Source organism: Cryptosporidium andersoni (assembly GCF_001865355.1).
Source record: "Cryptosporidium andersoni isolate 30847 chromosome Unknown contig_17, whole genome shotgun sequence".
NCBI classification, from domain to species: Eukaryota; Apicomplexa; class Conoidasida; order Eucoccidiorida; family Cryptosporidiidae; genus Cryptosporidium; species Cryptosporidium andersoni.
This window is the reverse complement of record NW_027122834.1, coordinates 127,383-141,290: the sequence shown is the minus strand read 5'-3', so window position 1 is coordinate 141,290 and position 13,908 is coordinate 127,383. Positions and strand designations below refer to the sequence as shown.

Below are 13,908 nucleotides of genomic sequence, written 5' to 3'. Positions count from 1 at the left end.
TTGTGATTTTGGCGCAAATATGGATATTTTATATTTCGACGTGTTAGGTTTTGCTGTTGGTATTAGCACTAGACTTATGGAGTTTGAGGGTATTAATCTATGTTAAATGTAGTATTTTAGGCAATATTTGAAGTAATATGAATCTAAATATTCTTCATCACGTGATATTATTTGTTTGTACTTCCTTGTATATAGTACAAGTATCCAGAGTCATAAACCGGGGGTTTATTTACTGACTAATTTAATATTAAATAATTTCTTACTAAAACCTTTAATATGCCATATAAATTCGAATTATTAAAGTATACTTAAATTCACTAAGATTTTCTAGTTAATACAAGGGGTTAAAGAATCGATGTTTCAGAATACTGAAACTTTATAAGTTAATAATTAACAATATAACGGGAGAGTTCTTGTAGTAAGACAATATAATAGGGAAAATGGGTATTAGAAGTGACTCTGACAAAGTATATTGGTTTTAAAGTGAACTCTTTATCTATATCTCTCTTAAACACATAAGTAATCCTCACTTTTTAGAATAGTGTTCGAAGACAATTTATGGAAGCTACTACATGATTAATTTTAGTATACAGAGAACTATAACCTTTTAAATCCCAAATATCTGTGATAATGAAGTGTATTAGCTAAAAAAAAAGTTGTATGGACTAATCAAAGTCTCTAATTTCAAGCTAATCCACCACATATCGAGAGCATAAAGGAAAATACGTTTCAGATGTTAATTGCAAAACTTGGCTTTAAGAGCCTAAAGCGTACTGTGCGACTTTTGAAACGCCCCTGGTATCTGTCTCCATTTTTGAGATCCCTGCACCAATTTTAATAGTATCTAAAGTTAGCCCTCTGAAAATTTTAGTAGAGTATCAAAATCAACCTATTCTCATTTAGTTGTGTTACCAAAATACATAAACTGTGAATTTTCTTCCTTAAGTGGAAGTACTTTAAAACAAAAAAGGAAAGAACTGTAACCGGGAATATTTGTAGCGCTATACATCTTTAAAGAGTGAAATTTTGTTAATAGTTTATAGAGAGATTCTGAATAATTCAAGATTTGCAAATTGAATTTGAATAAAAAAGTGAATTAAGACGATTAGATTAGCAGACGTACTGTTTAATTTGATTTGTAAATTTGATAGTATGGAGTCTAAGATCTCAGCTACAGGAGATAATGTGGAAGATATCAAAAACACATATGAAAATAGGTCAAATAGATTTGAAGAAATTATGCAATTCTCTGTTGAAATATCAGAAAGAGAAATGAATGATTCTGAGTCTAAATATGTAATTTCAGCAATTTTAGATGGATGCTCATTTATCCTTGCATCGCAGCACTTAGCTAAATCTAATAAAATGTTAAGGGTTTATTCAAAAGAGTTTATGATTAACATTGGCAAGTTTTCACAGTCACAAGGTCCTGAATTTGTAAATGATGTATTTAACTTATTTTTATCGAACTCTTCAGATTGGGCTATTTTATGTGCCATATGGTTTATTGAGAGTCACAAAAAGTCCCAATACAACCTTTCCCAATGTAATTATGACAATATTTTAATTAAACTCCTAAAAAGTCTTATTGTCAGTGCATATCCAAATATATGCTTATACAAAGTTTGCTATTATAATAGTTTGATTTCCGATATTTCACAGTGTATTGCAAAGTACTTTCCAATATTAATATTTGATTGGATCATGGTTGAAATGAAAACTATAAAGAATTCAAACAAATTTACTAAGGCCGAAAATATTACTTTAGATATTGCTTTATATTTGATGAATTATTCTAATTTTGAAAAAAAAACTTATGATGAATTAGAAGCATATATAACTGACTTACTACCCTTAGTAATACTATCAGATAGTGATACCTACAAATATATTACCGTAAAAAGAATTTTTAAAATCTTAAAGGATGATTGTATACGAATCAGTGTTATATCAACTATAACTAGATTAATAAAACGTCCTCAATGCTCAATTGAACTTATACAACTTTTGGAATATTGTATAATCAAAACTAAGTCATTTTTTAATTGGAAAACATATTCTAATGAGATAATTAGAGTATTAGTTGACTTAATTTACCTCAAATGTAATAGTATTATTACAGATTCTCCACAAATAATAGACAATCAATTTATCAATGCATGTCTGAATATTGTATATCTATTTTCAAGATACTTCCTGGACATTACCTTAATAAACTATATATATGATCTTATTCACACTATTACCTGTTCAATGTCTAGTGCTCAAGAGAAATTGGCGAAATTATTTACTATTGCTACTATTTTTCAAGGTATCTTAAGAGCAAAATATCAAAGTGATATTATAGAAGCTTTATTTATGCGAGAAGATATACAGAATGGTATAATTTCTCTTATAAAAGGTAATCCACCTCCACTTCCATCTCTAAGCACTTTAGAACACTTTAGAACTATTTCATATTATTGTAGTAACATATACTACTCGATTTGCTGTATATATGGCTATTTAGATTTTTGCAGATCTTTTCTAGAAAAGTCGAATTTACTTATTACAAATGCTTCAGATGTAATCAAACTTTCAATTTTATCTTGCATATGTCACTCATTATATCTAGTTCATGAGTATGGAACTTTAAATGATGAGATAATATCCATGTATGACTGTATAATGAAGTCAGACATTACTCTAAATTTACTCCTATCTAGTATTAACAAAAACGCTATTCAAAAACGTTTGTGCTTTGGTGTATTTTGTGGGATAATACTATGGTATAAAAAAAGTAAGAAAGACAACTTTTTTGATACTCCTCAGATTAAAAAGATCGTAAGTAATCCTATCTCATATATATATCCTTCTCTAAATAATATATTACATGGTCTTAATATTACATCGGCGTTAAAATATAATGTTAATGATATATACAACTTCCAAATTCTTTACAATATACTGATAAATAATACAAATAACTTATGTGATTTTAAAGATAATCTCATCGATCTAAAAGATTCATCTGGATTGTTATATACCTTTTTAACAATATTTACATCATCTGGATATTCAATGTCATCTTGTTTAATCTCTTCGTTTTTAATTCAACTCGGAACTATTTTATTATCTTTTAATTGCGAAAATTCTGATTTACTCCATATCTTGAATAATGAGTTTGTTACATGCAGTGAAATGTTTAACCAGGTCTTATTGATACCTTCAATAAGGGGATCCATAACTGATCATAATATTAATAATCCAAATATTAATAAACAGGTGACTTATTCTATAACTAATATATTGTCTGGAATCAGTGATTTATCCATATGTAGAAGTATTATTTTAGAATTTGCAACTTTACTTGCAAGGGTTTATGCTCTGAAGAAACAGAATCATTTAACCTCTCATTGCAATATAACTGACCAACCTACCTCTTTTTGGCTTAATATTTTTAAAGCCTTACTTCAAATCCCCATAATTAAAGGTGGTCCTTTAAATATAGGTTTAGAGTACTGCAGCTTATTAATACTATGTTTATTTCATCCCTTGTTATCTAAAAAAAATATTGATGATGAAAACTTCTTGATATCCAAGAACCAAAGAAAGATTATGGATACTATTTTCAAGATATGGCACATTGATGAGGCTTTCCTTGACTCTATTATTGGTTTAATGATAGATTCTACTTTTCTTCCTAGCCATGAAACAACTGGCTTTCGAATTGCCTCGTTATCCATGGTTTATATTAATGAATATATTTCCAATGATAAATTTTCAGAAAGGATTGCAAAGTTAATTTATATAAATACTCAATCATCAATACGTTTAGTTAGATGTATGCCTGAATTTTACTCAAAATTATACTTGGTAAATCCAAATACTCTTTACATTGATAATAAAACAAATTCTCACGTCCCAATGGAAGAAATGGCAACCTCAAATTTGAATAATTTGTCTCTTTCACCTCAATCATCTCTAATATATATAGATCAAGTTAGAAATCTTATTAAATTGGATAATTACAATAGAAATTCAGTTATATTTGATACTTTAGTTAATTATGATTGGTTTTATCAAGTAACTGAAGATATAAACTTGGAAAATAAAACCAAAATTGATGATGCAAAAGATAAAACTAACAAACCAAAAACTAAAAATTTAATTGATACACAAAATAAATCTGCATATACCTTAGCAAAACTACGTAAATCTCAATTTTCATCAAAACCAAAGGCCAAAAACTCCTCAGTATGCACTGCACAAAAGCTAGTTACAAGTTCTCAAACACAGAATCAAAGTCTTACAAAACAAGAAATAGTGGCACAACAAATCATTGAACAATCGAATATTCGAAAATTAATTGGTAAAATTATTAACCAGGTAGTAAATTCAACTCATGTTATTCAGATATTATTAATAATTAAACAAGACAATAAAATTAAGGTAACAAAAGTTTTTGAAGAAACTTGTACACACTTTTTATTCGAAATTACACCTTTATTATGGATTGAAGCTATTCGATATCCTATTTCTAGATTCTTCTCATCAGTTCTTCCTAAAATAATACCATTTAGATCTATTAGACTTGGAATTTTTAACTCCCTTTATTATAATCCTAATTCTACTCCCGATGAAAGCTTACAAGTTGCTATGTCAATGATTACTGAATCTAATTCTATTAACTCAAATATTCCAGATGATAAACCAAACATGGATATAAACCAACATCTAGTCTTTAACAATTCATATGGCTTGGCACTTTTAGTTACAATAGGATCAAATATATTATTACGTGGATGCTTGTATGATGAACCACTAATACAAAATTGTCCTTTTATTTTGGAATACCTCTCTAATTCATTAAAATATGGTTGCTTTATTCCTACTAATTATATAACTAATCTCCTTACACTTTATTTATTTGCTCTTGGACCTTCTTCTACACTAGATTATTTTCTAAATCCGTTCAAAAAAGTTTTATATTCTATAAAAGTTGAGTCTTCAGATGATATGGATTTTATTTTATGTATAGCTTTGAACCATTCTCTTGATATTTCTTTAATTATTTTGAAATTTATTTCTTCATTATTGAACAAAATAGATAACTTTTTATCTTATAAATCCTGGTTGATACTAAAGATACTTTCTGAATCTAAAAATATATCTAAACTTTATAATAAAAGTACAGATGAAACTTATGTTGAAGAAATATTTAATATTTCAGATCTAGCAAATAAAATTCTAGAATATTATCCCTCAACTAATGATTACTACAAAAGAAATTTAGAGACTTTGGATACTCTTGTTAATTTATTAATATCTCCAGCTACTACTGAATTACTGCAGTTATTAGTTGCTAAAGCAATTGACTCATTTTGTTGTAAATATTCTTTAGAATCTTCATCTGGGACTGAGGTTATAGATGATCTTATAAAAAAGTTGACTTCTATACTGTCAAACTGGGAAACAAAGCCAACTTTCAGTAGTAATGATTGGCCTTCTTTAACCTCGGGATCTATGATACAAAGAATGTACCCTTCAACTATACATCACTGGAGAAGTCTCATTAGCACTAAATCTGAACATATTCCTTTCAATGTAATTAGAGCTATACAGGCTAGGCATTCTATAAATGGTATTTTGTTTACTTTATCATTGTTAGCTTTACATACAGGTAGTAACAAGCTGTGTCAAGTAATAAGCTTCACTCTAACTAATGTTGTAGACTCCAAATTACTTGGAAATTTTGATAACAATAGATTAGAAATCGAAGAGCCTATAAAAAGTAATGTCGTTAGAAATCGTGTACTTATAAGAAGAGAGAGGGCAGAATCTACTGAGTACAAATATATTAAAAGCAGCGATGAAATCAGTAGAAGAAATTTCAGAGAATGTATAACAAGTTCCATTGTCTATATATTAGATAATTTGAGCGATGTAACACATGTATCAGATGTTTTGATATCCCTACAACATTTAGCTTTTACATACAAACCTATTAATAATTCAAGTGAATTTCAAAATATTTTAGCATTTTCAATTGGGTATTCAGCTTCGCACTGTGCACCTTCAGATACATCTGTTGTTAAAATTTGTCAAGAAATAACTTTGAATTTTCTTCAAGGGAATTTATGTGAAGGAAATAATAGCAAACTATTTTTAGATGCTATTCCAAGTGAATATAACAAAATACTACCACAATTATTCAATTTGATCTATAACAACAAGTCTTTCAATAAGTCTGTAATATCTGTTGAAGATCTTAAAAGTCAAAATTTGCCTCCTAAATCCTGCCCAGAAACTGTAGAAGATATATTCAAAATATCATTATCTTGTTGTTTATATATTCCAGATAAAACTATACAGATAGGGGCTTCGCACGTAATAGGAGCTTTAACAAAAGGTATTGGGGTAAAGTATTTAAGAAAATTTGGTATTATTGACATTATTAATAATATTATGGAAACTTCAGGTTATAAGAATAGCCAAATAAGTCGAAAAGGTATTGAAGGTTGTCTTTTATGTATAGGGTCACTTTGTATATATTTAAATAGACTATTTGAACCATATAGTGTGAATTTACTACCTCTAATTATGAAATTATTTGCTGATAATGATGAAGATATTAGGATATATGCTCAAAGTACAGCAGAAATCATTATTCAAAATCTTTCAATATATGGGGTTAAGTTAATACTTCCAATTATGACAAGGGGAATTCATGAGAAACAATGGAGAACTAAGCTAACCAGTCTAAGACTTTTGGAAATTATGACAATTAAACTACCACATCAGCTAGCTGCATTCTTACCACAAGCTATTCAAACTTTATGTTCTGCAACATCGGATTCACATCCTAAGGTTTCGGAAGCAGCTAGACAAACTTTAGAAAATATGTCCAGTATTGTGAAGAATCCTGAAATTCAAGATATATCTTCTGAGCTCATTACAGCTCTTGTAGATCCAAATGAAATTAATATTAAGAATGCTTTGCAATCTTTACGTTGTGTAACATTTATTTATACAGTAGATGTTACTACTCTAGCTTTATTATTCCCAGTGTTATTCAAGGCATTAGCCGAAAGAAGTACTGAAATAAAGAAGGACTCTATAAAAATAATAACTTCTTTGGTATGCTTGTTAAGAAATACGTCAGATATACTTCCATTTTTTCCTGTTCTTCAACAATCTATCCATATAATTTTATCAGATCCAATACCTGAAGTTCGTCTTTTAACAGCAAAGTTGTGTGGTGTTTTAGCAAGAACTGTAGGTGAAGAAAAGATAAATCCTTTTTTCCACTGGCTTATTCGTATTTTATGCCAGGATATTGGACAAACATTAAGGAGTGGGGCTTCTGCAGCACTAGCAGAAATTATAACAGTTTTTGGGGTTGGCAAATTTCAAGAATTACTTCCCTTTATACTAGCTAAAATAAATTCCCACATAAGAGATAAAAGTAAGGTAGTTCAAGATAATAAACCCATAGAAGAATTAGGAGGTTCTAATTGTAATGAAATACCTAAAACTGTGGACTCAAATTTTGCCAAAGAAGGATATATAGGATTGTTCATATATTTACCTCGGTCTTTTGGTGAAGATATGGGAATATTTGTACCAAAAGTACTACCATGTTTATTAAATAATTTAGGAGATGATAATGAGTCTGTTAGAGATGTTGCATTAAGATCTTGTAAGGCAATAGTAATGCAATTTGGATGTGCTCATGCTGCACTACTAATACAACCATTGGAAGATGGTTTGTCAAACAGTAATTGGAGAGTTAGATTAAATAGCTGTTCACTTCTTGGAATCTTGCTTGATCAATTAATAAAGCGACAACTTAACGTTAAGAGTGAAACCTTATCTTCAGATAATCAGGATCTAGAAGAGACTGTATTTTCACCTCAACGAAGATCTTATATATTGGCTGCTTTATATATGGCTAGAAGTGATTCAAATATTGGAGTTAGAAATAGTGCAAGTGGCTTATGGAAATCATTAGTTCATAATACTCCTCAAATGTTAAGAGAAATTCTCCCAATATTAATTAGAAGGATTATTAATTATCTCAATGCTAATAATTCAAATCACAAACATATTATAGCCATTCAATGTCTTAGTGATTTAGTAAGTAAATTTGGAGAAACTATTTATAATAAACTTTTACCATTACTTTATCAAAATTTGGGAGGACAACTTAATGATGATGGTACAATTAATACTCATAATAATGAAGTTTCTTATCAACCAGCATTATCTGTGAGATTAGGAGCATGTTCAGGAGTCCTAGAAATACTTAAAGTTTTACCAAAAAGTGATATTTCTAAACATACAAACTCACTTCTACCTTTAATTACAGTATCATTAATAGATCCAGATATAAATGTGAGGCAGATATCTGTAGAATGTTTAAACATAATTGCAAATGAAAATAATAAAATAATAAAATTAACAGTTCAAAAATTAATTGATGATGCTTTAAAGTCGTCTTCTATGGATACACGTAGATTGTCTGCATTAGAATTAATTATTCAACTTCCTCATTCTGTAATTGTAGATATTATATTATCTCAGATAATATTGGATCCAATAACTCCTTCAAAAATATATTTATTAAAGTCAATGTCTAAAATTCCTGTATCAAGCAAATTAAAATCATGTCTATATGATATTATTCCTACACTCTTAAATGTAGCATGTATCTCAGATGAAGAAAATACTAATTTAATAAGTTTAGCCCTGAATGCAGCTAGTACAATTGTCACTAGTCTGGATGAGCAAGGTATGGATACCTTTATTACAATTATATTAACATCATTACGAGAGTGTACACCTTATGCAGATTTATCATTACCTAGCCGTGAAATAAGAAATGGATTAAATATTAAATTAACTTCTGCATTGTCTTTAGAAAAAAAACCTGTATATGCTATAAGACGTTCATATATAGTTCATTTCCTTTCATTAACACTATTCCCAAATAGTGTAGTATTTGAAGTAGCATCTACAACATTAATTAAAGTTTTAATTCCTATGGCAATATGTGATCCTTCAGAACATGTAAGGCAAATAGCATGCAAAGCATTAGTCTTATTTACAAAAAATGTTAATAAAGGGTATATTGTCAAGGTATGTTCTTCAATAAAAGAAACAATAGCATCTCTCGTATTTGATCCCATTGAAGGTAAATCAGATTTTAAAAATATTAAATTAATAGGTGTCCAATGGATATTTAATAATAAAATTGAAGCTATTGATAATTTAGATGATAATGAAACCAGAAATACAGCCTTAGATCCTTTAAGCTCTATTTATTTACAAGGAATTTTGTTAGGAAATGTTGATGATAGAGAAAATTCTGCATTGGGTCTTGGTGAAATTATATCGATTTCTACAGCTCATACTATGAAACCATTAATTGTAAGATTGGCTGGACCTTTAATTAGAGCAATATCAGATAGAAATACAGCTGTAACTGTTCGTGTAGCTCTATTACATGATTTAGTACTTTGTCTTACTATATGTGGACCTCAATTACGCCCTTTATTACCCCAAATTCAGAGTATATTTCTTAAATATATTGTAGATTCTCATATTAGTACTAAGAATGAATGTAGTTATGGTATTGGATTATTATTTGGACTTATTGGAAATAGATCTCAAGCATTATTAGATGATTTATGTACTACAGCTGCTAAAATTGGTACTAGTAGTAGTACAAGAGGAGCCATATTTAATGCTATAACAATGTCATTAAATATAAATACAAAAAAAAATCTTGAATTAATTGGAGGTCTACCAAAGATTTCTGTTTCAGAAGATTTAACAAATAAATTAATTGGACTTAGTCAAAGTGTTGCCTATTCTTCTGATGAAGAAATTGAATGTAGAGATGCTGCTATAAATACATTAATTATACTTTTAATGTATTATTGTAATGCTAATCAAGTTCAAGATATTCTATTTTCTATAATGCGTTATTTAAATGCTGAATATTCTTCTATTCAACATTGGATAGCATCTCGTGTATTATATTATCTTGTTTATACAGAAGGAAAACCAAATTCAAATGGAATTGGATGGAAACAACTTTGGAATTTAATTAAATATGAAGAATATAATTCAAATATTATATTTGAGGGATTAGATGAAAATATTTTAGTTCCCCCTCATATTACAAATCCTTTATTCTATCAATGTATTATTTCATATCTTTATAATTCTTTAAAGTTAAGTGGTGATAAAAATATACAAATAGCAAATACAATATATAATCCAAAAAAATTAGCTGTTAATATTATTAAACATCTAGGATATTTATCTGTTTATGCTCTGGATAGAATTTCTGCATCTATTATTATTAATATTTTACCCCTACTAATTGAAGATGATTTAAACAAGATATTTTCAGGTTTTTCAAATTCTAATCTATTATTACAAATTTTAAAAATATGTGAGCTTATATATCATTCTCAGGATTCTAAAAATATTTATATTGAAGAAATTAAAATAAATATTAATTATTATCCTCTCTTATTTAAGATTCCAATAAATACTAGATCTAAAATAGATGCATCAGATATTCTATTGATATTATTATTACTTCCATCAATACAATGTATTACATCTATGTCTATGGCTGTAAAAATAAAAGCTGAATATATTTTAGCAACTATGATTGGTATAACATCTGAGGAAGATTGTCAAGATAAAGTTGAAACAGTTATTCAACGTGTTAATGTCATTTATCCTAATCAATTAACAAATCAGACTTGCTCATTCTTACATGAATATGCAAGAAGAGTGCTTACTAAAATTGAAATTAGGCCTTATTTTGAAGATGATGAATCTTAATTTCAATTTAAGAGGGAAAACCCTAACCGCTCCAAATAATTCATTAAAATTAAGGATTTCTTATTACTTGAATTAACTATGGATAAAGAAATTCAAAATATTGAATATTTAGATATATTCCCTACAATTAAACATTATGATTGGGGTGTTCTTGGTAAAAATTCTATGGTTTATTCACTTTCTAAACATACTAGGGATTTAAATTATTCATCTAAAGAGATCTCATTACCTTTTGCAGAACTTTGGTATGGCACACATAAATCTGGTCCTAGTTTTGTTTATATAAATGATGGAAATATAGTTAATCTAAATAAAGCTTTAAATAATTTGGATAATGACTTTCTAGGTACTTCATATACTAATAAATTATTTATTAATAATACACAAGAAAGATTAGATCTTAATAATTTAAATAATTTAAACAATAATTATGTATTACCATTTCTATTAAAAATTTTATCTATATCGAAACCTTTATCTTTACAGGTTCATCCTAATCATAATGTTGCAAGGGCACTTTTTAATGAACAACCAGATATTTATTTAGATCCAAACCCTAAACCTGAAATTGCTATAGCTTTAACTAAATTTGAAGCATTATGTGGCTTTAGAAAATATGAAGATATAATTGAAACTTTAAAAGAATATCCAGAATTATCTTTATATTTAAATCTTGATAATAATAAATCTAACATACCTTCAAAAACTAATAGTGAATTATTGAAATATATATTTACAAAATTATTAAATATATCTGATTCTACAATTATTATAATATTAAAATCTATTATTCATAGACTTGAAAAAAAAAATGAAAAAGATATAAATATAATTGATTCTTTAATATTAAGATTACATAGCTATTTCCCATATGATTTTGGAATTATTAGTCCAATTTTCTTAAATTACTTCCAATTAGAACCTGGTGATTCATTATTTATTGGAGATGGAACTATTCATTCTTATTTATTAGGAGAATGTGTAGAATGTATGGGTAATTCTGACAATGTAATTAGATGTGGTTTAACTACAAAATATAAAGACAAAAACACATTATTACGTGCATTAAATTTTGATAATAATACTTTTTATTTCTGGAAACAATGTGAAACTCAAATATGTAATTATTATTTAAATACTAAATTAGAACTAAATCATATATATAATCATGTAAATTCTAATCTTTTATATTATCTTCATACGGAAGATCTTCATTTCACTACTCCAATTATAAATGATTATAAAATATATTCAATTGATCAATTTCATATCCAAAAATTAAATTTTGTTAAATCAAATTCTATATTTAAAAAAAAATTATCTTCTACATCTCCAATTATTATATTATGTATAAATGGACAAGGGGAAGTCTTTCTTAATAAATCACAATCAATTGTGAAATTATATCAAGGTAAATGTATTATTATATCTGCAAATTCAGATATTATCATTAAATCTAGTAATTATCTACTTATCATAATAGTTTATGCACCATAATGTCTAATTTATTATTCAATTATTTTATAGTGTATATTCATATTAATATATTTCAATATAATCAAAATTTTGCAATATACTAATTATATTATACATCCTTTTTCTTTCTAATCTCTATATAAAAATTAATATAATCAATATATATATTACAATAAAAAACCTTGAGGAAGATATTCCATCTTCAAATCATTAATATCAAATTTCTTATATTCATTATTCAAAACCTTAGAATTATATAATTCATCATTTCTATTCTTATTTGAACTTATATTTAAATCAACTAAATCAATTATATCATTATTCAAATTCTTATCTTCTTTAACTTCTCTATCTAAAATAAATGGATTTTTTGAATCTGAACAGAAAGGTGCACTAATAAACATCCCCCAATCAGATGTACTATATTTACTATTATCTTCATTCAAATCTATAGATTTATCAGAAAATTCTATAGTTTCTGGTATATTTGTTGTTTTTGGATTAAATTTTAATATCTCAGTATCTAAATCTTTTTCTATATCTTCTGATATATTTTTATTCTCATTAGCAAGTTTTTGTGCAGCTATTACAATTATTTCATCAGGTTTAGATTCATTATTATATGTCTTTGATCTTCTTACCCCTAAAGTAGTTATTGAATTCTTATTAAATTTATTTATCTGATTTCTATTAAAAGATTTATTAAACGTATTATTGATCCTTTCCTTATTTAATTTATTTAAATCTTGTTTATTATTTATAGTCGAAAAATTTAGTGTATTATTAGATATATTACTAGGTTCAAATGGATCATATCTTTCTATATATGTATTATTAACTTTATTTGATATTAAATTAGATTTATTTATATGACTTCTTCCATTAATGCCAATATATTTATTACGATTACTTTTTGCTTTTTCTCTCTCACTTTTTAATAATAAAGGATCATTTACAATTCCAATAATAGTTTTGGACTTTTCTCTAATACATCCTCCTTTATCTTTACCTTCTTCTGTATAATAAAATTCTTGTAAATATCTTATTCTATATATATTTTCACGGACTTCATCAATAATTCTATCTACACCATTTTTAATCAGATAATCAATTAATACTAATGTTTTGTAAATTCTTCTCCATTTATTCGGTTTATCAGCTAATGATTCCCAAATACACTTTTGAATCACAATATAATCATGATAATCTACACTACAACGAGATATTTCATATAAAATAGATGTTGGACATCCCCAATTAGTGTTTGAAGTTGCCTCCTTTAACCACTTTTCAAGTTGTGTTTGTGGATGAAGAATTTGGGATGCTGTCTTCTTCATCTTCTTAGTAACTGTTAATAACAATTTCCCTACATCATTCATATCCATATCTTATTAAATGACCACATATACAAGTAAATAAGTTACTCTACTATATACTCACCAAATTGTCAAAATCTTTATAAATAAATGGGGAAGCGGCTTTTTGCATCTGTTTATTGCAAATAATTATACACACTCAAATTAAAGTTTAAAATTATAAAATTACAAAATAAAGAGAAATCTTTCAAACTTTTTTTTTTTTTTTTTT

General features: G+C 27.0%; 3 protein-coding genes across 3 annotated transcripts; 2 read left to right on the top strand and 1 right to left on the bottom strand.

Moving 5' to 3' along the window:
- Positions 1-1,152: 1,152 nt before the first annotated feature.
- Positions 1,153-10,845, top strand: cand_022680 (HEAT repeat family protein; the record flags this gene model as incomplete). Its single annotated transcript, XM_067212498.1, has 1 exon — positions 1,153-10,845. One exon carries the CDS (start codon positions 1,153-1,155, stop codon positions 10,843-10,845), a length of 9,693 nt encoding a protein of 3,230 aa, XP_067068771.1.
- Positions 10,846-10,923: 78 nt separating this feature from the next.
- Positions 10,924-12,342, top strand: cand_022670 (phosphomannose isomerase type I family protein; the record flags this gene model as incomplete). The annotated part of the gene is made up of 1 exon (XM_067212497.1): positions 10,924-12,342. One exon carries the CDS (start codon positions 10,924-10,926, stop codon positions 12,340-12,342), a length of 1,419 nt encoding a protein of 472 aa, XP_067068770.1.
- An 88-nt stretch (positions 12,343-12,430) lies between these two features.
- cand_022660 (ENTH domain-containing protein) lies at positions 12,431-13,706 on the bottom strand (the record flags this gene model as incomplete). The annotated part of the gene is made up of 2 exons (XM_067212496.1): positions 12,431-12,456; positions 12,503-13,706. The coding sequence occupies 2 exons, from the start codon at positions 13,704-13,706 to the stop codon at positions 12,431-12,433; spliced, it is 1,230 nt and encodes a 409-aa protein (XP_067068769.1).
- Between the last annotated feature and the right edge of the window lie 202 nt (positions 13,707-13,908).